The 25,684-nt window shown below is 52.8% G+C and overlaps 2 protein-coding genes across 5 annotated transcripts; one reads left to right on the top strand and one right to left on the bottom strand.

Annotated features, from left to right (window-relative positions):
• The first annotated feature begins 2,342 nt into the window (after positions 1-2,342).
• RNF207 (ring finger protein 207) lies at positions 2,343-22,781 on the top strand. Of its 4 annotated transcripts, none has more exons than XM_077891430.1 (19): positions 2,343-2,480; positions 2,587-3,696; positions 4,340-4,472; positions 5,536-5,680; positions 5,774-5,855; positions 5,930-6,005; positions 6,087-6,212; positions 6,620-6,666; positions 6,939-7,011; positions 7,100-7,168; positions 7,812-7,880; positions 8,001-8,098; positions 8,703-8,889; positions 9,044-9,229; positions 9,511-9,562; positions 10,061-10,178; positions 14,613-14,693; positions 15,191-15,395; positions 15,568-15,704. In XM_077891430.1, exons 2-19 carry the CDS (start codon positions 3,506-3,508, stop codon positions 15,571-15,573), a joined length of 1,944 nt encoding a protein of 647 aa, XP_077747556.1. In that variant the 5' UTR covers positions 2,343-2,480; positions 2,587-3,505; the 3' UTR covers positions 15,574-15,704. The 4 variants fall into 4 exon arrangements, with proteins under 4 accessions (XP_077747556.1, XP_077747559.1, XP_077747558.1 ...); XM_077891431.1 differs by having other exon boundaries at positions 2,383-2,480; positions 2,562-3,696; XM_077891433.1 differs by having other exon boundaries at positions 2,365-3,696; positions 4,340-4,430.
• ICMT (isoprenylcysteine carboxyl methyltransferase) lies at positions 16,862-25,575 on the bottom strand. Its single transcript, XM_077891440.1, has 5 exons — positions 25,352-25,575; positions 24,521-24,609; positions 23,522-23,691; positions 22,549-22,766; positions 16,862-20,302 (listed from the first exon to the last, which is right to left on the bottom strand). The coding sequence occupies exons 1-5, from the start codon at positions 25,544-25,546 to the stop codon at positions 20,120-20,122; spliced, it is 855 nt and encodes a 284-aa protein (XP_077747566.1). The 5' UTR covers positions 25,547-25,575; the 3' UTR covers positions 16,862-20,119.
• Between the last annotated feature and the right edge of the window lie 109 nt (positions 25,576-25,684).

Below are 25,684 nucleotides of genomic sequence, written 5' to 3'. Positions count from 1 at the left end.
TAATATTCCCATCAGTTACCAGCCCTTCTCTTTCCTCCCTGCAATGGACTGAATGCATCCTCCTAAAATTCAGAGTGGAAGCCCCAGTGCCCAAAGTGATGGTATGAGGAGGCAGGGCCTTTGGTGATTGATTAGGTTTAGATTAGGGTGGGTCTCCATGATGGGATTGGCACCCTCATACTGGAAAAATGGACCTGAGGAGAGCCTGGCTCAGTCCATGGAGAGGGGGACTCCTGACCCCCACCCAGGTCTTGAATTCAAGCCTCACATTGGGTATAGAGATTACTTAATTAATTAAATCCATAAATAAAGTAGACCTGAGATCTGACTCTCTCCACTGTGTGAGGACACAGTGAGAACATGGCTGACCTACAAACCACGAAGAGGGCGGTGGTCTCTCCCCAGGAGCCAAATCTGACTATACCTCGATCTTGGACTTCCAGCCCTAGAATGGTGAGAAATTTCTGCTGTTAAAGCCACCCAGTCTGGCATTTTGTGACAGCAGCCTGAATGAACTAAGACAGTCTCTTTACACCAATTTTCTTGGGAGAGTTGCCTCTGTGCACTGTCCTCCCTTTGTCTGTTGAAACTACACTGGTCAGGCCTTTGCCCCCAGCACTGGGAACAACTCTCATCAAGGTCTCTTGTGATGTCCACCAGTCTTAGACTGGGGTCAGGTTTCCATCCTCCTCTTCCTGCTTCCTTAGCGGCATCAGATACTGTAGATCACTCCCTCTTCCTTGCTGACCTTTCTTCCCTGGGACCCCAGGACCTGGGGCTCTCCTGGTTCTCCTCCCACCGCACTGGCCACTCCTTCTCCATCCCCTTGCTGCTCCTTCCTCTTCCCTGGACTTGACGGGCTGAAGGGCACAGAGTTCCCCTCATCTTTATATGCACTTGATCTTTGGTATGACCCAAGATCATGCCTTTAAATACAATTTGCCATGCCTGTGTGTGCAGCCTCTACCCCTCCCTGGACTCCTGAGACATACGACCAGTGGCCTCCTAGATATCTCTAGTCTAGAAGTAGGCCACCCTCACCCCCATGACCTCACTCCACCCCTTACTCTTCTTCCCACACTGAAACCCATGCCCCTCACCCTACCCCCTCCACCCTCAGCCCCACACCAATCCTGAGTCCCTGAGTCTCCACACAGGTGGGTCTACTTTGCTTTGTTCAACATTTATCCCAGGTTCTGGGACCTTGCATCTGTTGCTCCCTCTGCTATGAATTCTTCCTGGCTTTTCCTGTGTCTGATTTCTTCTCATCCTGCCAGGTCTCAGGCTCCATGCCACTCCCTGCCCATGATTACCTAGTGTGCCCTCAGCTCCACCTCTCCTGGCTGCCCTCCTTCACATCATCCTGATTATTTTCTTTGGAGCATTTAGCACAGTCTGTCATTATTGTATTTGTCTATTTGTACACTTGGTTAACCTTGGCCACTGTGTTGCCTCCCATGTGCATGGCCTATAGCTCTGCTGGTAACAGATGAAGACAAGAATGGATGGGTGAAATAAGCCGATGTATCAGGAACGAACATCCATCTCCTACTGCTCCTCCAGAGAGAAACTACCTCATAATTCATTTATAAAGCCCCTTCCCGTTTTGTATACCAGCTCTCCCACTTACTTGGGTAATATTTTCTACTTTCTAAGGCTGTTGTCAGGATTAGATGAGTTAATACAAGTAAAAGAACTTTGAGGGGATCCCTGGGTGGCGCAGCGGTTTAGCACCTGCCTTTGGCCCAGGGCGCGATCCTGGAGACCCGGGATCGAATCCCACATCGGGCTTCCGGTGCATGAAGCCTACTTCTCCCTCGGCCTGTGTCTCTGCCTCTCTCTCTCTCTCTGTGACTATCATACATAAATAAATAAAAATTAAAAAAAAAGAACTTTGAATAGTATCTTGGCCCAACATTAGCCATTGTTATGAAGTTACTGCTGCTTGGAGCACGAATGCAACCTGGGAACCCTTGAGAGAACAGGTAGTTTACATCTAGAATTCACTTTTCTTTCCCTGTCAAACTCCTACTCCTATTCATCCTTCAAAACCCAGCTTGAATATTATCTCCTAGCTTTTTCATAAGACTTTATTGAGAACCTTCTGTGGGTCAGGCTCTCAGCTTGACTGATTTCAAGAGATGCAGAGACAGAGGCTGCTTTCCCAGAGCTCAGGTTTACACGTGCAGAGAAGGCAGATAATGACATAAGGATGGAAGGCACTCTGGAGAAAATCACTCTGGGATAAACAAGCACTAGCCAGGCCAAGAACAGCAGAGGGAGACCTGCCAGAAAAAGCTCAGAACCTCCTCTCCCTCCCAAGCCCAGCCCCTTTTTAAAAAAAAGATTTTATTTATTTATTCATGAGAGACTGGCAGAGACACAGGCTCCCTGTGGGGAACCTAATGCCTGACTTGATCCCAGGACGCTGGGATCACGACCTGAGCTGAAGGCAGACACTCAACCTCTGAGCCTTCCAGGTGCCCCACGCCCAGCCTTTCTTTTTGGGGAATTCGGATGGTAATGGGGGTTGGGGCTTTAATTATTTAGAAGCCTAGTAGGCGCGTTTCACTTCATTAAACTCAGGCGCAGCACCAAGAGGCCGTCCCTGACTCACCCAAGCTCTGGGGCTCTGAGAGGTCAGTGACTTGGCCTAGGGACCCCAACCAGCCAGGGGCCGGCCTGGGATTCCGCGCCAGCCCCCACGCTCTCTCCAGCACCCGCTGTCTGCAGAAAGGCGGTCGCTGCTCCCTGGCGCCCCGGATTGGCCGAGGACTAAATGGGGACCCGCTGACCCACTCGCGTCCCAGCTCCAGTCCGCAGGGAGAGAGCTGGCCCAGCCAGGGTGCCTCCGCACCCCTGGAGAGCCCGGAGTCTGGGTCGTCGGGTCCCGCCCCGTGCGGCGCTCCTGCGGCTCCGGGATCCCGGCTCCATCATCCCGGGCGGGGGCCAGTCCGAGCCTCGAACCCACGCCCCGTTCTTTCCAGCCCGGCCTTCGGCTCTGCGGCCGGATCCCTAGCTGGGCGCAGCGGCCGGCCTGGGAAGGGTGGGCAGGACACCACGCCCGGGCAATGCTGCGGCCCCGCACGGAAGGGGTGTCGCCTGCAGGTCACCCAGAGGACACCAGGACGGGAATTCCTGGGGTGGGAGTGAGGCGAGGAAGGCGAAGTGGAAATCGGAGAGGCTAGGCGTTGGATAGACCGGGACGCATTGCCGGGTCCTGCGGCCCGACCTCGAGGACCACCGAGGGGGTGCGGAGAGGAGGGGAGCGCGCACAGGACCCCTCCGCTCGCCCCCTGCCCCTTCTCCCTGCTCTGGACGCTCCAGACCCCAGCCCGGGCCTAGCTGCTTCCCGCTCCACGATCGCTGCACGCCCCGTCGGATCCAGGTAGAGAAGAGGGAGCCGCGCGCAGGCGGAGGAGGACTGGGTGGCCGGGCGCTGGCGGGCTCCGCAGCGGGTCCCCGCACCGGGCACGTCCGCCGCCTTCCTGAGCTCTCCCAGAAGATGTCGGGCGCTATCTTCGCGCCCCTGGACGGCCTGGGTGCCCTGGACGCCGCGAGCGGCCACCCGCTGGTGTGCCCGCTGTGCCACGCACAGTTCGAGTGTCCGTGCCTGCTGGACTGCTTCCACGACTTTTGCGCCGGCTGCCTGCGCGGCCGCGCCACCGACGGTCGTCTCGCCTGCCCGCTGTGCCAGTGAGTGCCTCAAAGCCCCAACGGACACCCCACCCTACCCCGGGAGATTGGCTCCGTGGGGCTGGGGAACAGGTGCAGGGCCGGCAAGGCTCTGACTCCCAGCTGCACCTGGCCATCTCCCCTCAGCACTAGAATGCACGGGATCCCACCCATTATACAGAGCAGGCTCTCGGAGGTCCACAGTGACTGGCCAAAGGCCCTCCATAGAAAGCCAGGAGGCAAGAGGGAGGCTAGAACCCGGATCCTGTCAGGTCGCAATGCTGGTGCAGTACAGGTGCAGTACAGGATAGCAGCACAGCAGTTATAATGCTCCCAGCAATTCACTTCAGGGATCCCTTGAGTCTTAGGTCAACATAAGCAGGTTATGTTGGCTCAAGTTACAAGTGGTGTCCTTATATTTGTGCAATGCAGTGAGGGGCTGCTGGTGGGGGGGTTACCTTTGACATCCCAGGCTGCCAACCCCAAAGCCCCCAGGATTCACCCAGGACTGGGCAGAGGGAGGGACAGAGTGAGCACTAGCTGAGCTATTTATAGCAGATGCCCCACCCTATTTTTAGTTCCAGCCTGGAATGTGGGGGGTGGGAATGGTGATAGGGAGCCATTGGGAAGGGGCATCTGGATCTTGGCTGCAGCTTCTCCACAGACACCAGACGGCGGTGAAGGGCCCCAGCGGGCTCCCTCCGGTGGATCGGCTGCTGCAGTTCCTGGTGGCCAGCTCAGGGGATGGCACGGAGGTGGTGCACTGTGCCAACTGTGACCTGGAGTGCACTAAGCAGGCAGGGATGGCTGGGGGTGGGCTGGAACAAGGGGGCCAGGTTTGACAATCCTGATGCTCCCAGTGTGTGCCCAACATGTCCTTAGACAGTTGTCTGTCAGTGGATTCTCCAAAACCTAAAGCACCCTGCATCCCAAATGTGGGCCCCATTTTACAGGTGGGGTGACTGAGGTCCAGAATAAGTGACTTGAAACACTAGCCAGATAGTGGCAGAGTTTAAAGTCATTCAATTACTGGTCCCCAACCCAGGGTGGTATTGAGGCCTGGCACAGGGAGGGGAGTCCAGTGCTCTGGCTTGAGCCTGTCCTTGAGGGCCTCTGCTACCTGGGTAGCTATCCGCAGCTACCTGCAGCCCAAGGGGAAGGGAGGACAATGTGCTGTTGGGAAGGGGTGTTCCTGCCCACCCCTTGAGTCTATAAAAGACTAAGGAGCAGAGGCCAGGCTTCCAGACTCTGACCTGTGGAAGCCAGATTCGGTATCCCAAGTCTCAGGGGGACAGTGTTGCAGGAGCAAACGCTCGGAGTGTGCTGGGCAAGTGCTGGGATGAGTGAGATCTAACAGGAGAGAAACAACCAGCAGGAGGTTAGGGGCTGAAGGTAGGGAGAATAGGGGAGGAAATGGCCTTGAATGCCAAAGTAAGGAATTGGGGTCTGTGGTCTCATAACCACTGCTGGGGTCAAAGTCACAGCTGCGGTCCAAGACCTGGAACCCCCCCCCCCGCCCTCGCCTAGGGAAGGGAAACAATAGACCCTCATTCCCTTTTCTCTCCCAGCCATGTGTGACTCCACGTGGCCGGGGTGGCCACTTTCATCTGGCCACTATTGAGGGTGCCAAGGAGGGCTTGGAAAGCCTTCAAGCAAGAAAGTTTGTTGTAGGTGAACTGTTTAGGTCCCCACCCCTTCCCTGTCTCTTCTCATCTGTAAACGGGGTATATTAGAGCGTGGGGATCGCAGGAGAGGGCCACCTGTAGCCGTGCCTGCCCCAGGCTGAGACTGCTTGGTGCGGGCTCAGGCTCCCCAGCAGCCCGAGGGCAGGCTGAGGCCGCCCTCGGTCCTCCTCCTTAGGATGCGGAGACCACGTACTTCTGCAACACGTGTGGGCAGCCACTGTGCGCGCGCTGCCGCGAGGAGACGCACCAGGCACGCATGTTCGCGCGCCATGACATCGTGGCCCTGGGCCAGCGCAGCCGCGACGTGCTCCAGAAGTGCAGTGAGTGCGGCGTGCCCGTGGGGGCCTGCGGGGGCCTGCGGGGGCCTGACTGTGGCGGGCCTGCCGGAGCCCTCACTGGCGCTCCCGCCGCAGCGCTGCACGCGGAGCCCTACATCATGTTCTCCACCGACAAGAAGTCGCTGCTGTGCATCCGCTGCTTCCGGGACATGCAGGGGTGGGTAGAGGGCGCGGGAGGCAAGGGGGCTCTAGGGCGGCCGTGAGCTGGGCTCACACGCGGGCTCCCCGCAGGGAGAGCCGGGCGCACTGCGTGGACCTCGAGTCAGCATACGTGCAGGGCTGCGAGCGGCTGGAGCAGGCGGTGCTGGTGAGCGCGAGCGCGGGGTACCCAGTGCGCCGGGGGCCCGGGATGTGCGCGCCTGCCTGGCTGAGGTCGCCTTGTTGCCAGGCCGTGAAGGCCCTGCAGACCGCCACGCGGGAGGCCATCGCGCTGCTGCAGGCCATGGTAGAGGAGGTGCGGCGCAGTGCAGCCGAGGAGGAGGCCGCCATCCATGCCCTATTCGGCAGCATGCAGGTGAGGGTAGTGGGGACTGGACCCCACGGGCTGAGCATCCTCATCAGCCATGACCTGGTACCCACAACCCTCCCCCCCCAACCTGGCCTTGTGGGGTTCACTGTGTAGCAGGGTAGCAGGCACAGAACTACTTCCAGGGGTTACTTGGGCACAGTGGCCAGATGAGTTCCACCCCTAGGTGGTGCTAGTGGGGAGGGGTGGGAGGCTTCCCCCAGGAGGTGACATTTCAGGTGAGGGCACCAGGGCTCTCAGGTGGTGGGATGCAGGAAGGGAAAGCTAGGAGGCCAAAGACGGCGGCGGCCAGAGACAGAGACACAGCCAGCCCCTGTGCAGCTAGGACCCAGGAGTGGGTGAGTGCTGGGAGGCAGTGGGTGCATGCCCAGTCAGAAGCCGGCTGTCCCTCTCAGGACAAACTGGCAGAGAAGAAAATGCTGTTGCTGCAGGCTGTGCAGAGGTGAGTGGTGATGGGGTTTCCACCCCTGTGCCTTGGCTCTATACGCCTACCTCACTGCCTGGACCTGGGCAGACCCTGCCCCACCCTGGGGAGCGAGACCTCTGGGTGAGGATGGCAGGGTGACTCAGGATGCAGGGAAGTGGTGATGGAGAAGGATGGACAAAGGTGGTGGGGAGATGGAACTTCTGGCTTCTGAGGTCCCCACTATGTGGGGGTGAGCAGCACTCCCCTGGGAGATGAGGCTGCCTGCCCCCCACTCCTCCCACCCCCAGCCAATATGAAGAGAAGGACAAGGCCTTCAAGGACCAGCTCTCCCATCTGGCCACTCTACTGCCCACACTGCAAGTAAGGGGAACCAGGGATACAGGGCTGGGCACCCCAGCTGGGAGGCCTCCCTCCCCTGGCCAGGTACTGAGTGGTGTCCCTCCCACAGGTCCACCTGGTCATCTGCTCTTCCTTCCTCAGTTTGGCCAGTAAGGCTGAGTTCCTGGACCTGGGCTATGTGAGTCCCCCTAGCTCTTGAGGGGTCTCCCCCCTTCCCACCAGAAGCCCACCCTGCACACTCAAGACTGCCACCTCAGGGCTTGGCAGCCTGCCACTTGGCTGGACCAGGGCTCTCTGCACTTACCTTCCCCTCCTCCATGCCATCATCTGCAAACCATTTGGGGGGCAGCTGTGTCCCTTTTAAAAGGACAGCGAAGGGCAGCCCCGGTGGCACAGCGGTTTAGCGCTGCTGCAGCCCGGGGTGTGATCCTGGAGACCTGGGATCGGGTCCCATGTTGGGCTCCCTGCACGGAGCCTGCTTCTCCCTCTGCCTGTGTCTCTGCCTCTCTCTCTCTCTCTCTCTCTCAATAAATAAATAAATCATAAAATAAAATAAAATAAAGCGAAGCCTGAAAAGGAGCATGAGCTTCTACTCCCCCAAAGTGTGGAGTGTCTACTGGAGTCCAGCCACCCCCAACTTTCCTCTGGGGTTTGGGGCTGGGGTGGTGTGGGGTTCTGGGATGGTCCCAGGGAAGGGCTGGAGCCCCCAGTGCACAGCAGGTAAAGTGCCAAAGACAGCCTTGCCCGCAGGGCCCTGGGCCTCACTGTTGCCCCCCACCCCCCACTCCTACACTGGCCTGAGCATCCTCCTCCTGCTGCAGGAGCTGATGGAGAGGCTGCAGGGCATTGTCACCCGTCCCCAGCACCTCCGGCCAGCACAGAATAGCAAGGTACAGGGGCAGTGCAAGGGATGGGCTTGGGGGGTGAGTGGGCTTGAGAGGTGGGTGGGCTTGAGGGGTGGGTGGGCGGCAGCCAAAACAGCCACCTCACCACCTGCTCCTGTCGCCCAGATCACCAGTGACTACCGCGCTGAGTTTGCACGCTGCCTGGAGCCACTGCTGCTGCTGGGGCCTCACCAGGTGACAGGTGCTGGGAGCAGCACCAACATGTGAGCAGCTGGGGTGCCCTCCCTGCCATAAGAATGAGGTGTGGGGTGGCACCAGGTACCCCTCGCAGCAGGGACAGGCTGCTTGCCACCCTCCCCAAAGACTGGAAGTCCCTTAGGGACCTGACGCAGAGCCTGGTTAGGAGAGGATGGGAAGGACCTGGGTGCTGTCCCCAGTGGCCACTGCAGTCTCCACCACCAGGCTGCAGCATATAGAGACTGAAGGGGTGGCTTGGGATAAGGAATAATCCGGGCCCCAGTCTGGAGAGCCAGAGACACTGGAGGACTTCAGAGAAATGCCTGAGCTGGATGTATGTGCCAGGGACCCCAGGGCCCCAGTCAAGGGAGACAGGGCGTCAGGCCAAATGTCCAAAGTCCCACATGTGAGTGAACAGTTTACTCTCCAGCCAGGATTCTTGTCCATACACTGACATGTCCCTGGGGAGTTTTTAAAATACCACGCTGACATCCTTGGTCTCGGTGGGCCTTGCAGAGAGGCGTCTTTAGAGCTCCTGGGTGGTTGTGGTGTGCAGTCCAGGGGGAAGAGGCTGAGACCCTGGAGGAGACCCCCCCACACACACCGCATTCACAGTAGCTCTCTCCTCAGGCTAGCAGCAGGCTCAGGCTCCAAGGTGTTGATGGTGCCCAGCCGCCCTTCCCCAGTGGGAAAGACATTGGGGTCGCTGGTCCAAAAGCCCACACTGCACCGGTCCATCAGCACCAAGGTGCTGCTGGCAGAGGGGGAGGACACAGCCTTCACAGAGCACTGCCGCCACTATGAGGGCTCCTACCGGGTGAGTGGGGCCAAAGACCTGCAGGCTGGGAAAGGCCCTGTCCCCCTCTTCCTCTCACCAAAGTGCAGTGGCCGAATCTTTCCTGGCCACTTGGCCCTCATGGTGAACACAGCCTTGCAGGAACCACAGGGGCTCACCAGGTCTCTGTGCACAGCGCCTGCAGGCAGAGATACAGAACCTGAAGGACCAGGTACAAGAGTTGCACCGGGGCCTCACCAAGCACCACTCACTCATCAAGGCCGAGATCATGGGAGACATCCTGCACAGGTCCCTGCAGGTGGACGCACAGATTGCCTCGGAGTATGCGGCCCTGGAGGGGATGAGAGCAGTCTTTCAGGAGGTAAGCCCCTCTGCCCAGGCACTGAACACCACTGCAGCCCTGCCTGTCCACTTATACATGGGCTACCCGCAGACAGGAAAGGGGTAGAGGAAGAGGACCGTCGCCTGGTCCACCAGAAGACACTGGTGTGGCAGGCTCTGGATCCTGGGTCTCTGTTTCCTAGAACCGGGTGAACTAGCTCGGGGTGCCCTATGGCTCTGAGACGCTAGAGGACAGAAATGCCACCAATGGAAATTCCAACTCATGGCCATCTGTAACGTTCAACTCACTTTCTCTTTCAGATTTGGGAGGAATCCTACCAGCGGGTGGCTAACGAACAGGAGATTTACGAAGGTCCTAGGAAACTGCTGCTGGGTGCACCCCTGTCCTGGAGCTAACCCACAAGCTGGCGGGGCAGGAAGTCAGTTACCCACTAACCAGATACAAGCTCCTGTGCTCTTCCCCATAGTCTTTGACTTTGCCCCACAATTACTAATGCCCCAAAATGATGCACGTGAGGTAAGCAGGATGCCTTCACAAGTCTTAGGTTGCTCTTTAAGAGGCAATTGCTGGGATCCCTGGGTGGTGCAGCGGTTTAGCGCCTGCCTTTGGCCCAGGGCGTGATCCTGGAGACCCGGGATCGAATCCCACGTCGGGCTCCCGGTGCATGGAGCCTGCTTCTCCTTCTGCCTGTGTCTCTGCCTCCCTCTCTCTCTCTCTGTGACTATCATTTAAAAAGAAAAAAAGAGGCAATTGCTGAAGTAGTTGGGATATTTCAGTGGTGCCCAGCTTGACAGTAAAAACCTGAAGCCAGTAAGACAAGACCAAATGCTCTGGCCTTGGCCCCCACAGCCCAGCTCCATGACCTTCTCCAGCTGAAGCAAGAGAATGCATATCTGACCACCTTCACCAAGCAGATCACACCCTACGTCCGCTCCATTGCCAAGGTGAAGGAGCGGCTGGAGCCAAGGTGAGACCAGGGGGTGTATGCAGGGGACCTAAGATGCTTCAGAATGTGTGTGGGAAAGGAGCCACACATCCAGAAGAGCTCTTTTCAGGACGTCCGTGGGTCAGGTGATGAGGGTTTACTCAGGGCCTCCGGGCAGATCAGGTTCTAGACATCTCCAAAAACACAGAATGAGTGGGCTGCCTGGGTTTCTGCTTCTAGGTACAAAATCGCCCACCATTAGCCCTCAGGTATAGGTCAAAGCAAAAGATAGTTCTCTGGGGTGTAATAAGGGCCCTCATAAGGGCCCTCATAAGATCTGGGCAGCAGGACAGAAGAGAGAGCAGAGGTTCCTCACTACATGGTTAAGCCAAGTCTAGACAAGGCTAGGCTCTTAGCACTGTACTTGGGCATCAGAAAGTGTTACAGTGGCAGAAGGATGTTGGTGGCAGGTTCTCAGCGTGCCTGTCTCTTGAGTCACCTGGCTCCAGGGTGAGCTAGTTGCCCTGTTGGTCGGGTGCACAGCCCTCAGCCTGAGCTCTTCCTCTGCCACCCTTTGGGGGACTCCCATTTGCCTCGCTCCTGCCTGCGACCTGTTTCCTATAACCCACATTTCCTCTTTCATGGCTTGGTGTAGTCCATCACCCCCACCATAGCTCTTTGAACTAGGGGCCACAGGAGGTCTATATTTTGGACAGCACCAGTCTGAAACGTCTTTATTCTGCCTTCACACTTGACTGATAGTTTTGCTGGGTATCGGATTCTAGATTGAAATTCTAGATTGGAAATTACTCTTTTTTTGACAGCATGGTTGTATTATTTTCTAGCCTCCTAGGCTGCCTTTGAGAAGTTTGAAGGTGTTCTGATTCCTCATCCTTGTGACAAGACCTAGTTATTCTTTCTAGAAGCTTGTGGAATTTCCTCTGCTCCCAGGGTTTTTTTTTTTTTTTTTAAGATCTTATTTATTTATTAATGAGAGACACACACAGAGAGAGAGAGAGAGGCAGGCAGAGACATAGGCAGAGGGAGAAGCAAGCTCCATGCAGGGAGCCCGACGTGGGACTCGATCCCGGGACCATGGGATCACACCCTGAGCCGAAGGCAGATGCTCAACCGCTGAGCCACCCAGGCGGCCCTGCTCCCAGGGTTCTGAAACTTCCCACTGGTGAGGGTCTACTTCCATCCACTAGACAGGACTGGACTGGTGGGTCCTTTTAGTTTGGAAGTTCATGTCCTTTAGTTTTGACACATGTCTTTTTGAACCAGTGAGTTGATTTCATTTTTGCTTTTTCTGAATGCTCATGACTGGAGATTGGCTTTTCTGGGTTGGCCCTCTGATTTGCCTTCCAGTGTTTTCTCCTCTTTCTCTCTGCTGTACTTTCTGTGAGATGTCCTTATTCTTCCAACCCTTCTACTGGGTTAAATTTTTTTTTTTTTTTTTTTTTTTTTTTTACTGAGTTAATTTTTGAAGAACGTTTCCAAGAGCTGTTTTTAAATTTTCATTGCTTTCCATTTCCAAGGGCTCCTGTTTTCTTTTTCTTTTTTTTTCTTTTTTTAAGATTTTATTTATTGGGCAGCCCGGGTGGCTCAGCGGTTTAGCGCTGCCTTCAGCCCAGGGCGTGATCCTGGAGTCCCGGGATCGAGTCCCACGTTGGGCTCCCTGAATGGAGCCTGCTTCTCCCTCTGCCCATGTCTCTGCCTCTCTTTCTCTCTCTGTGTGCTTCTCATTAATAAATAAATAAAATCTTTAAAAAATTATTTATTTATTTATTCATGAGAGACACAGAGAGGCAGAGATGCAGGCAGAGGGAGAAGCAGGCTCCATGCAGGGAGCCCAATGTGGGACTCAATCCCAGGATTCCAGGATCATACTCTGGGCCAAAGGGAGGGGTTCAACCACTGAGCTACCCAGGGATCTCAAGAGCTCGTTTTCTACCTTGGACTTTTTTCATAGCCTTCTGCTGTTCATGGCCATGGTTACCCCTCAGAGGCTAATAGGTGTGTGTTGTTTCTTTCTCCCTTGTCAGCTTCTTCCAAGTTGTTGTTTGGTTTTCTATCTTCCATGCTAAAGGCTTTTCTCAGGTCTTTGATTAGGAGCAGGGGTGGAGGAGGGCAGGAGCAGACTGATGCTCAGAGCACATCAGTGGCACTTCAATGCAGGGGATTGGGGTGGGCAGGGCTTTCTTGTGTTTCCCTAGTCTCCTTCCTGAAGGCCACCATGGGGGGCATTTGCAGGCACACCGGTTTTTCTGCAGTTCTCACCCGTGTGGCACCTCCCAGAGGCTAACCCTTTGTGGGCTGCAGGGTAGGGGAGCGGCAGTTGCTCTAAGGTAGGGGTCTTGTCACCCCACCCCCAACTTGTGTCCTGTCCTCCCTGTTGCAGAGGCGAGGGGGCTGCCAGCTGCTGGGTCCCCTAGGATTCGGTGGTGTGAACCAAGTTGGGCCTCGGCTGGTCCCGATGTCCATTCTGAACTCAGCTTTCTCATGTCTACTGAGGTAGTTAACCGCTGTCCGCGTGCCCTCCAGCTTCCAAAATTTTGGTGTTATCCTTTTCTGTTCTCAATCTGGAGTTTTCTTCCCATTGTTTTGGCCTTTTTACTAGAATTGTAGTAAGTTTGAGGAAGAAGGGAGATTAAAGTGTGTGCAATTACATGTTCGTCCAGAACTGCTGAGCCACCCTTCAAGTGACTCTCCTGGCACATGTGCAGAGAGAGGTTAGACTCGGCATAGCTCCTGCACCGTTGTGATGCAATCCTGGTCTATCCAGGCCTGGTTGCAATGTTGTCTCCTCACCTGGCATTCAAAGTCGTCACCTGGCATTCATACTCCACATACTATGCAATTCCATTTATAAAACCTCAAAACTGGATAGAACAAGTGATTGTCCCCAGGGGCCTCTGGGTGGAGGTGACATTCTGCGTGCTGCCTACTCAGCTTGTTCAGGCTGTGCACATGTACCAAGCCTCATTCTTTTTTTGTTTGTGCACATTTTCTTCTGGTGCTCTGCTTCGGTGAGAAGCTACTTCACATAACATGCTCCTGCCCACCTGTCTCTGGGGAGGGACATGGCGCCTTTGGTCAGTGTTGGCAAAGGGAAAGCTCAGGCTACAGCCCCGCTCCTGGAGGTTTGGAGGGTGGTGGGAGGCTGCCTGCGTCCCTTCCCAGGACACCAGGTGTCTGGCATTGTTGCCTCTCCTTTCTCCTCTTCCATCTCTTCCCCCAGCCTGCTCCCACAGTGCTGTCATCAGCAACCGCTGGCTGCAACTTGGTCTCTCAGCAGCGCCTCTGAGCAGGGTCCGGCTGCTGACCTCACCATGCTCCTCTCTTGCTTCCGAGGCAGCCCATGCTTGTTTCCCTCCTGCCACTCAGGCTGTCCCTTCTTAGACTGCCTGGCTGCTCTGCCATCTCTGCTCGGTGCCCAAGTATCAGCTTTCCCCAGGGCCCAGTCCTAGGGCCTCTGCTCATCCCACACCCTATGCTTAAGGGACTTCATCCAGAGGCACCTGGGTGGCTCAGTGGTTGAGCATCTGCCTTTGGCTCGGGTCCTGATCCCCGAGTCCTGCATGAGGTTCCCCACAGGGAGCCTGCTTCTCCCTCTGCCTGTGTCTCTGCTTCTGTGTCTTTCATGAATAAATTTAAAAATCTTAAAAAAACAAAACCAATACAAAATAGAAGTCTCCCAACTTTAAAATCCCACTGTGACAATCTCAAAGCCCTCCCCAGCACAGGCCCTCCTGAGCTCCAGGCTCCTAGCTGCCCCTTCCTGGGGGTCTCCACTTGGGACACATCATAGGTACCTCAGATCCCCCAATGGCATCACATCACCCATCGTAGATGGCCAAGTGAGAAGACCAAGGGACTTCTGATTCCTTTCCTCACTCCGTTTCCAACCAACCCCCAGGTCCTACTGACACAACAGTCTCAGCCCAGTGTTGTCCCCATGGCAGCCCCAGGCCAGGCCACCAGCACTGACCTTCTTTCGCCCCTCTAGGGTGTTCCATGGCCAGCAATCTTCTTAAAGCCTAAAATTCCCATTACTCCAGGTCCTGACAGCCCTTCTGGGACCCTCCTTGTCCACCTTCAACCAGCCCCTCACCACCCCAGTCATAATGGTCTTCCAGTTCCCCAGAAGTCAGACCATTTCCCCCTTCCTAGCCTCTGCCTGGAATGTTCTTGCTTCAGACTGTCCCAGGGATCCTTGTCACAGGTCTCCACTCCTGCCATTTCCTGCTGCCTGGCCCTGTAATGATTTCTTCCCAACCTCAGCATGTCTTCCTGACCACAACATAGCTGTCATGAGAGCAGTGCCGGTTCTCAGTCAATATCTAAGGATCCAAACCCTAGGCAGGCCCTGGATTGTCTCTTTCAGTTTGGTCCTGACTAAAGAGGGAGCTAAAGGACAGGCAGTGGCCCACTCTGCTGCCTTCAAGCCTCCTGAGAACTGTTCCTCTCACACAGGTTTCAGGTGCCAGTGGACGAGCAGTTGGGGTACCTACAAAACATGCATGATGACAGCACCAACGGTGAGACTCAGGCCAGGTAAGGCAAGTCTCTCCAGTCCAAGTGGTAAGTGATTCAATCTCAGGGACAAACATGGGGCACAGAGACAGGCCCCAGGTTTTCCCATTTGGCCCAGGCTTGCCGATGACCAGCTCTACGGCCTTGGCTGGGTCTGTTTGTCAAAAACGGGGCCAGAGAGGTTCCCAACCTGGACAGTGTATTCAGAGATGACAGATGTGACCTGCATTCTAGAATTATAAATGGCCCTGGCTGCTGCCTGTAGCACGCACAACACTGAGGGCTGCAAGCACAGCAGACTGGCCTCACATGCACTTACACGAAGTGACTCAGATTCACTTAAATGAGAAAAAGTGACTGAGGCTCATCTCTCGATGTGAGAGCATCCCTATTCACTGAAGACACGGTGTTTGCCAAAATACTTGCCAGAGGGAAAAATAATGCGCAGGGAACAGATACATCGCTGTCATAGGCTGCTCTCTTAGTATTTTGCTCTCAGTGAAGTGTGCTCGTCACAGGGGAGAAGAGGACTGCAGAAAATCAGAGCTGGCAGGTCCTGGAGGGCCTGGAGCAGTCTGCTGCTCTAGAGTGGCTGGAGACAGAACAGAAACTAGTCTCACTCTCCCTGCCACCACGTTCTGCTCAGATGCTCCAGGGCTGTCAGTTCAAACCTGTTGTCACCACAAGGCACTGAGAAGGCCTGAACTGCTTGCTGATATTTTGGTAACTAAAAATCATTAGAAATGAGAGAAGAATGCTTTAGGAGATGATAAGGTTCTGGTTCACCCACTGGTGCCTTCCAGAAAGGCTTAGCATTCCACAAACCTCAGCCTCAGTGGATGTCAGCGCTGGCATAGGGGGGTGGCGAGCAGAACTCATGTCAAGTGTTCTTTAGGAATGACCTGGTGAGTGTCACAGAGAAGAGAGAGAAAATACCAGAACCCAGAGGGAACAGCAGGACTCTGAACAGCCTCACAGAAGAGCCTCCACTCAAGAATAAAGATCCTCATAGACCCAGGCAGAAAAATGGGGGTGATGTCCCCACACGGAGAGAGCACCCGACTTAGCAAATGGGACTGGTCCTGAGGGTTGGGCATTTTACAGCATGCACATCAAGACTGGAATGTTTAAGAAAAAGTTGTTCCCATCATGAAATAAAGGGTAATCACTAATCAGCAGAAAAATCCAGAGTCTGATGGGTCCTAATTTCAGATTCTTTGGCTAAGTGAGCTAAGCTTCACTCTTCCCTGCGTTCACATTGCACAAAGCCTTGGTCCTCATCATGGACACTGGGGACGACCAGTCCACGTGGAAAATGTGAAAAAAGTGAACATCCAGTGCAAGTCCTTCACCACTCTGGCATCTCTGTAACGTCTGTGTGCGGGTGCACCTGTCTAAACTTTAGATAACAAGACTACAATACTGTGTGGCACCTGCTCCACCTCAAATGAATTCAGGGTGTCCTGAACCATGGCCCTGCTGGCAAGTTCTACCCAGTAATCTAAGCACTGACTCAGCAAAAATGAAAAACCATTGCTCCAGTTTTCTCCTTTCAGGCAAGTACTGAGTTCACCAAGTGAAGGAGAAGAGGCTAGCGGCATGTGTGGCAGGAGATGGTCGCGACAACTTCTCCACAACTTTTCCCTGCTTTTGCAGACAACTGTCACTCTCTTGTGTTCACCTTCTATTGAAAGTAAAGGACAATCCAGAAGTGACTTTCCCACTCCTGCACAGTGCTGCTTCTATCAGGTGCAACTTCAGGTGCTTAAAAAGGAAAATTAACCCAGATGACCTAAAATTTAAAGTTTTGGAGGTAAAATGCCCACACAGTCACATTTTAAGCAGATATCCAGCTTGATTCGGTAGTTCCAACAGTGAATGGCTTCCATACGCCAGGTCGGCCCACAATGAATACATGAAAACATCACATCAATACCCAACACCTCTGCACCTGCTGTTCTGGAGCATTGGCATTCTCATTCAAGAGCATCACAAACCCACAGGAGCCTAAAGGGCAGGAGGAACCTGTCTAAGGAACTGGTTAGAGATTAGAATTCAGAATGGAGTTGAGTGGGCCAAAATACCAAACCAAACCAAAATACATCTGGTTTTGTGCTGTAGGTACCAGACATTTCTTAGCCAGAGGTGACATGATCTTAGTTTCTATATCCCAGACAATCACACTATGGTTCATAGTGAAATCAAGTACAGTTTTATTTAAGAATTGGAAAGAATATTCAGTATCTGTGAAAGAAAATCCAATTTAAAATATTTAAATAAACATTTCTGCATGTAAAAAGAAGAGTAGAATAATTACTCCATTAAATTACTCTCCTAGCTACGGGACGGCTTCCTCTAGAGCAAGCGCTTGGGATCACCCTGAAGGCTGGCCCTCCAAGCCCAGGGCAACGCGTCAAGCTCTCACAGCAGGGCACAGAGAGCAAGCCTCTCCCACCAACCTCATCAAGTCACTATAGAAGCGAGATACGGTGGGAGAGCACGAGTATCTAAGGCAGTAAGAAAGTGCAGAGAAGGGACAGTGGTTTACTGTACCTACTACAGAGGGACTGCTACCAGATGAGCTTGAGCTACGGCCAACCCTCCGGAGCCTAAGCTATTAACACATGTATTGATTTAGGAATATTTTCCTATCATGTCAATCACTCAGAGTGTTAAATAAATGGAAAGGATTAATAATAAAGTGTAGTCTTTAGGCTCAAGAAGCAGTTCCTACAAATGATGAAGGGACAGTGGGGTATGCTGCCTTTTGCTTTCAGCCAAGCTCACCCTACTCACTACCCCTTTTCTGTAAACTGCTATTCTCAGCCAGTCTGCAAAGCTTCATAGAATGTTTCATTTTACGCTGCTTCAAAGTAGCTTTGCTCTGTGCATTGCCTTTTTTCCATTTAAGAATCTCCACTTTAAAACCCACAATGGAAAAAGTAAGTCATCTCTTGACAGTTTCTTAATTTGAGGGAACTGGTGATATGGCCTTTACCCAAAAAGCTTTTGGGAATACCCAAAAACCCTGTACTTCATTAACCTGATTCTCTGCTGTGTACACTGTCATTGCTAAATTTACAAAGTTAAAAATAATCTGGAAATGTCAGTACTAGATGAAAGTCAATCACTTGCCAAGTCCTGCCCCTATGTAGTTCATCTTTTCTCCCTAAGTAACTGCTGACTTCTGTCCTGGGTATACAAGTCAGGGTGGGAGTGTCTCCCTACTCTGGCCCAGGGGATTGCTCTTACAGACCAGGTGGTAAATGGCAGCATCTCACTACAAAACACCAGGCCTACCTTCTGAGCTCAAGGGCCTGGCAAGAAGGTGGGTTTCGTGAACTCCAGCAGGTAGACAAAGTTGAGATCACCAAATGCCAACATCTTCCAACTTTCTGTCCATAGAGCCAGGGGCCATCATTAGCTGCTCTCCATCTATTAAAGATAACTTCACAGCATCCCCCTGGGAATGAAAGCTGGATCCAATCCTGCTATATGCAGCACAGAACTTTCCCTCCAGGAGCTGGGGGTGGCTGCTGAAACCCCAGCCACGCCCTCCTCCATTCTGTAATCCTGATGAGTGGAGTTTACTTTGCTAAGTGTGGTCTGGAGAACAAATCAGAACTGATTCAACTGAAGTTCCCAGAGTAAGTGCATGTGGACGCCCCACTGGGGAGTGTTCGTGTCAGTGGGACCCGTTGCTGAGAGCTCCAGCAGTGGCCTTGGCCGGCCTGGGTGTGAGGCCCTCTCAAGGGCCAATGGTAGGGTCCACTCACACCAGAAGAGTGTCATTCCAGTTATCAACAAACCCGTAAACCTCTTTGGTATATATAATAACGAAAAAATTCGTTAGGCCATGAAATCTAGAAATCAATAATATTTCTGAGTTGGTAACATGCTCTTTTGAACACACATTTCCAGGGTCTGGTACAGCTAACCAGGGTCCATGTCTGTGCAATCTCACACAGTACAGATTCCATTTATGCCATCTCTCTTATCTATGTATTAAAAAGGTTTGACGTTGTTCTTCTAAGTTTTCACAACACCCCTATGAGGTAGGTGGTATTGACCCCATTCTACGGATGGGGAGTCTAGGCACGGAAAGGTTAAGTGGCTCCTTGAAGCCGCTGGGTGCGTGCAGCGTGGCAGCTAGGCAGCACTGCAGCCAGGGGCGGCCGCTGCCTTCATGCGCGGGCTTCGTTCACGCCACCTCGAACTGCAGGAAGGATTTCACGTGGAGACCAAGGCCCTCTCTTGTCCAGGATTCACAAGGGTCTTAAAGCTGATGTGTTTAAAGCCAACCATTCTCCCCAGACTTGAAAAAAATACTAAATCTCATTTGGGATCACTTGCTCTATTTAAGACTTTTGTGAGCTGTCTTGCTTGAATTGTGTATAGATGCTTGAACCCCTTTGGAAAAGACAGTCTGAAATGGCATTAGTGTTGGTGGAATTTTGAGAACAGAACATAGAAGTCAATACTTAATAGATTTCAATTGAAACACAAAAATATAAGCTATGATGCGATGAGACTAAAATCCCAAATAAATGGAGAACAGTACTTCCCAAAGTTTAACAATGCCTTACACAGAGCGGTGTGCAGTTAGCATTTCTTGGATAAAAGAAAAACGACACATCTCTGACAAGCGTGCCACTGATACCAGCCCCTCCTGGGAGAAGAGCAGGAGCCGAGATCCCAGAGAAAGCCACAGGGGCCCACAGTATCCCTGGCGTGGGTGCCCTTGTGAACACAAAGCCACTCAGCCAAATTGCCTGGTGGTGTCCATGCTGCCTTTCTGCCAAACAAAAGTTGGGGCCAAAACACCGAATCCCCTTTGAATTTATACTGCTATTTATAAAAAATAGATATGTCAATACGATTAAATATATTAAGAGCCAAAGTGCCTTATAAAGAATTATTTTTAAAACTGTATAGATGCTCATGCACTTAAGCACAGAAATAAGGAGGTCGAAGCTGTGCTGTTTGTGTTTTTCAGTTAAGGATTTTGAATGTATTTCTAACACTAAGCACTGCTGCCCACATACCCCTTCCTGCCAAAGAAGCCTTACTCAACGTAATGAGTCCACCTCTCTTCAGGGGTCTTGGTTACACTAAATACCTCGTGGGGGTTGGTGCGTGGCCTGGGTTCTCACCAGGGCCCTTCTGGAGGGGCACTGTAGAGTATTGCTGTTATTTGCTCCTTGTCCATCTTTGATCTATGTCCTACCTTGATTCAGCCCAAGAACAGATTGCTCTAGGGTGTGGGGTCTTTTGGTCCTAAGGCCTTCTGACCATTTGGTCTTGAGTGATATTCCAGAAGAGTAATTGGTGACATAGAAAATGGTTCAGAGACTCCATTCGGCAGAGTGGCTGACCGGAGGCAGCGTGGGCCCGGGCTACGTGCAGAGTGGAGGCCCCTCGGCCCAGCCTGGCCCGCTCCTGCAGTGTTATAGTTCCACCTTGACCCCTTTTATAAAAGGCAGGCCTGTGGGCACCCGCTTCTTATATTCCAGGTACTCCTCTCCAAAAAAGTGAATTAATGAGATCTCCTCTTCTTCCGTTCGATCTCGGAAGAATCGCCACACTGTCAGAGCATAGCCAACGCCACAGATGGGATTACACAGCATCACCTGGCGGGGGACACGAAGTTGATCAGGGTCAGAGTGTCCCGACACTGAGAACTCCAGCAGCACCTGCTGCTCCTGAATATCCACAGAGGATTTCCTGCCAAGGGCCCAGGGACTCTTAAAATCCTATTGGGGTCTTTGATATCTGAGGCCATTCGCTAAAACCTTACTACTATCTTCACAAACAAACTAAACATTCATCACGGTAGCTTCTTTTCTTTCTTTCTCTCTCTCTCTCTCTTTCTTTCTCTATTCTTTTTTAGAAATTTTAATTTTTTATTCATGAGAGACAGAGAGAGGCAGAGACATAGGCAAAGGGAGTGGCAGACTCCATGAGGGGAGCCCAATGTGAGACTTGATCCCAGGACCCGAGGATCATGCCCTGAGCCAAAGGGAGACGCTCAACCATTGAGCCACCCAGGCACCCCTCGGTAGCTTTTTTCAGACACTATTCTGTTGTTCCTCTTATGTGAGACAGATCTAAAAAAAATTAAAAGATCAACTTCTTGGATTTCAGTCCTCAGGGTGGTGACAGCAACTCCTGCCCCCACCCCAGGGGCTCCTAGCCTGCCCCTTCCTGTTCTATGCACGCCACCCTCACCTCTCAACTGCCTTGTCCCCTGCCCCTGGCCCCCCCGGCCTAGCCCTGTACCACATACACTGCTACCATGAAATCACTTTTCTTCAAACCATTCCCCTGCCCAAACCCAGAAAAGCAGTGCCCTGGCTACTTCCTCCAGTCCCCTTCCACTGGACTGTACCTACTTTTGACTACCTCTCTCTCACATCTTTACTTCTGTGGTTTTCTTACTTTGAGAACATCCTCCCCACTGATCCACTGCCAAATAGTCCCTCCAGGCCAAAAACATCTTCCAGCTCTCAGGAATTTCTGTGCTGTGTGGGAAACCCAACACTCCACTCCTGCCCACTCTGATGGACCCCCACGGACACGTATCTTCCACAAGTGGGCAACTTTCACCCAGAAAGCCAGGCACATGTCCTTGACTTCTTATTCCTATCACTGCTTACTAGGTACTTAACTGTATTTCAAGCATAAGCTAAGCCCTTTACAATGAATAAGCTCTCAGGGTGAACCTCTGAGGCACTGCCCTCCTCACTTAATGTGTGTGGGCAGAGGCCAAGCAGTCAACGTGAGAGCCAGACTGGCTCTGTCAGTGATGCTGGAGCTTGTGCCGTCACAGCCAGCACACATGTGCAGCTTCTCGACATATCCTATAGCGGGATTTCCCAAATGCAGCCTATTCCTGAGCCCTGAAATCCATTCAGTGCATCATAAATAGCATTACAAGTAACAAGATAGAATAAGTATTTTGTACATGACAAGTATTATCCTGGGAAAGACCTGTTCCATATTTATACACATGTGTACTAGGTCACAGGCACAGAGACCTATGGTCACAGAGCACTTCTGTATGTGGGTAGCATCTATGGTAAATGACATGATTCAACTACAATCAACTTATTCCCAGGGAATATGATTGTTGATGCAGGAGAATCTTAAAGTTTCAGAAACACAAGTATTAAAGTAAATCCTGTGCAGTATCCTGCTCCTTCTATACCATCGGGGGTCAGTAGAGAGTCCCCAACAGATCATGCATTGCCAATGGAATGCTTGGGAAAATCCAGACTGGATTTTCCCAAAGAGATGAGGAGTTTCCTAAACTCTGGTCACATTCTCTGGTCTTTCTAGGACCAAAAGAATGTATTCAAGAGCCAATGGGCAGGAAACAAGGCTCGGTCTCTAAACTGAGATAGAACAAGCCTCTGTAGCTCATATTAAATCTAATCCATGACCTTGGCCTCATCAATACCAGCTTCTAATGAAAATCAGAATCCCCTTGAGCAGCAGAAGGCTTTCTCTCCTCAAAGCACCCACTGAAGTGCTCCTGATCGAACTTAAAGAAGCAGGGAAAGGGTACTGCAGATGGGGGTCACAGCACCTAGAATTGTCAGGAGTTTACAAATTTAGAACATCCAGATTTTAGGTACATAGTAAAAAAACATTAAGGGCTACATCAGTTCTTCTGCATTTTATTTTGTTCTCACTTGAAACATGGCAGGTGGCTCATGCACCTATTTAAAGGAGACCAACAACATAACATAATAAATCCACTGAAATCCACTGAACTGTACATTTTGAAATGGTGAATTTTATGTTATGTGAATTGTCAAGTTTTAAGAAAAGTAAAAAAGATTAAAGGCAACCACTGTCATTTCTGATACTGTACCTGGGTTCCAATACTCCAGTAAAACCACCCAACATACGAAGGATGCCGGAACCAAGCGTACACGCCACTTGTCACCAGAGTGTGGGTTTCTGATTTTTCATTCTGCACCACGTGATTGAAATTGGAGCCAGCTGTGAACATCGCTGCTTTCCTCAGACATTCTCCAAAGACCACCATCAGCAGCCCCATGGCACTGAGCCAGGTGATCTGCTTCAGTTCTGGAGGAGAGACATGTGACAAACAGGAAGTGAAGACATGGGACTGTGGAGCTCCCCCTGTGGATGCTTAAGAATTAGCCTATTTTTCCAAGGCGAGCAACATTAGGAAACATGCTAGTGGGCAATTAGCATTTGTCATCACATTAAAATTTAATTATAAGCAAAACACATTCCCCTAAGTTGTGCTGTTCATCTGTTTAAAGTGCCAACAACCCAATTAGAGCTTCATGGCAAAGACCTGATGGGCTCCCCATCCGTGTCCTTCTGCCACATGCCCCCCTCCTTTCCTTGGGGACAAGGACAGCTAAGTGAAGCAAAGAAGGATCTAGTGTTTCCCACCCTGGCCCTTTACTGAATCCTGGGAACCACATATATTTTACTTAATTTGCTGCAGAAAGTTCAATTTGAGAGGTTTTCACTAATAAAATCTTCACGTGAAAAAGTCTCAAGTCACAGAAAATGAGCAGATGCAGTTGGCTGACTGTAAAATTAGGATTATGGCTATCCCAGGTTGGGACTTCATATCAGACAATGCAGTATGTTATGGAAGGCTTAAGGCAACATGTCCTCCATTCAAAATCCAGAAGTGGAATTCACAAGCTCTGCTTGTCCTTTATAAAGAGCTTAGTGAGGACAGAGATCTGGGGAAAATCGCTCCAGGAGATTATACCTGAGAGGTGAACCCATGTCACTGCCCTCAGGCCTGCACAAAAACCACCCTTCTCCCTTCCAGAGGGGAGAGCAGACACACTGACCTGGCCAAAAGATATTTTCCAGTGTGAACTCTATCCAAGAAGAAAGAGCAGCTACTGTATACTCCAGACTGTGATTCAGGAGAAAGGAATCCAAGGATAGACTTTTGGGATTATTGACTGCTGTGACTAAGTATTCAGAATAATGGAATAGTGACAAGGAGCACATATACCTATTAAAAAACAAAAAGAAAGAAAGGTAAGTGGGGGGCAAGGGAATCAGGTCAGTCATAAGTCAATGTACAGACTTGGGTTCAGCAGAACTGTCTGTGAATTCTACGGAATTCTCTGAATTCTGCTTATAATTAATTCAACGGGAGGAGCTCCTGTTGTCGCCTGAGAGTGGACATCAGGCATCCACACGTAGAATGTAACAGGCCAAACAAATATTGGTGGGAAGGCATTATGAACCCTTCCGTCCTTTAAAAATGATACTACACACAATAAAAATACAGAAGTGGGACATAATCAAAACAAATCAGCGACGTCTGTGGAATACAAAAATTCAACAAAACAAGTAATTCCAGCAAAGAAGGATTAGACGGCTCAGAGTATTGATCACAGGAGATAAAGCTTTTTACCTTGAAGCCACTGGTTCATATCCAGGTGAGGGACTAGAAGGCTCAAAGGCCTGAAATCATAGCGTAGGGGAAAAATCCTACACTGGCCGTGGGGGATGCACTAGATGTGACCTAATAGAAATTAGAGATGGAAAAGGCCTGTGAAGATGAGCCAGAGCCTTGCCCCTTCCTGTCACCTCTTCTGGGAAGGGCTCGCCACAGTACTGATGAGGGCACTGACGGGGAAGGCGCCAGGGAGACCTGTCTGTGCCTGCAACAGAAGCAACCAATGGGCACAAGTTCTAGGTGGAAGTTAGAGACCGGATAGGATCCTAAACAGGTTTCGGCCAAAGAGGAGACACGGGGATGAGGAAATACCAGTCCTGACCCTCTGATCCTTCCACCCCTGCCTCAAAACCATTGTTCCCAAAGTCCTTCTTACCAGCCAAAGTGATTCCAAGAAGACTGGCTGAAACTTAGCAACATGCCGCAGCCGAACACAAAGCCGAGGAAACAAGCTCGGATGGCTATCTGGAACAGACCAAGAAAGCTCAGTCACCTACCTGGCTGTTCCCTGAGCACACACCCTACTCCTTAGGAAACAGGCAGAGCTGGCGGGCTCGGAGATTAACAGGGCAAAGCAGGGGTGCCGGCGTTCAGATCCCGCAGCCACCCCGCTCTGGCTGTGTGGCCATGGGCACGTTACCCGGCCTCTCTGGACCTCCGGCCGGCCTACATACAGAACGCAGCTACCTTTTAGGATTGCTGCGAGGAGCGCCCACGTAAAGCACTTAAGAGTGAGTGCCTTGTAAGTTCCGGCTGCCATTACTCTTATTGCTGTCACTAGTCAGGGCCAGCCGTGGGCAAACCGCATGAACCTTCGGCCGGATTCTCCCCGGACCACGCTGCGAATGTGGTCGGGGCAAGCGGGCCTCTGCGCCCGGCCCCCTCCAGGAAGGTGCGGGGGCATCCGACCTGAGCCTCGGCAGCAGGTAAGTCCCCACACCTTCGATTACATAAAGGAGCTCGTGGGCCCGCTCCCTCCGCACCCCACGCGCCTCTGCCGCAGCTGCGGGGCCGCGCCGACTGCAATTTCCCACCCACTCTGCCGGAGCCGGGCGCGCCGGGGTCCCTGCCGCCGCCGCAGCTCAGCGAGCAAGCGCACGCCCCGGGGAGGCGGCCCAGCTCCCCGCCCAGCTCCCCCGAGAGGACGGGGCCCCGCGCCCAACCCGCCCGGCCCGGCCCGGCCCGGCCCGCCTCCGCCCGGCCGCACCTGGTAGCGCGGTGGCCGGTAGAGCAGCAGCAGCAGCGCGTTGAGTCCGGCCACGTAGAGCGCCAGCCCCGTGCGGCCCTGCAGGCCGGCGCGCGTGAGCAGCGGCAGCGCGAGCACCGAGGCGCCCAGCAGGAAGGTGGCCAGGCTGAGGCGCGCCTCGGAGCCCGGCGGAGCCCGCGCCGCGCAGCCCGCCATGGCGCCGGGCGGCCGACTAGCTGGCGACGGCGCCGGCTGTAGCCCGGGGAAACCCGCCCGCCGCGCCTGCGCACTGCGCCGCCGCCGCCGCCGGCCGGGAAGCGCCGCTGCCGGCAGCCGCGCGCCTCCCGCGAGCTC

The sequence above is a fragment of the Canis aureus genome, chromosome 3 (assembly GCF_053574225.1).
Source record: "Canis aureus isolate CA01 chromosome 3, VMU_Caureus_v.1.0, whole genome shotgun sequence".
NCBI lineage: Eukaryota > Metazoa > Chordata > Mammalia > Carnivora > Canidae > Canis > Canis aureus.
Note: the sequence above shows the minus strand (reverse complement) of the source record. Positions and strands in the feature narration are given on the sequence as shown.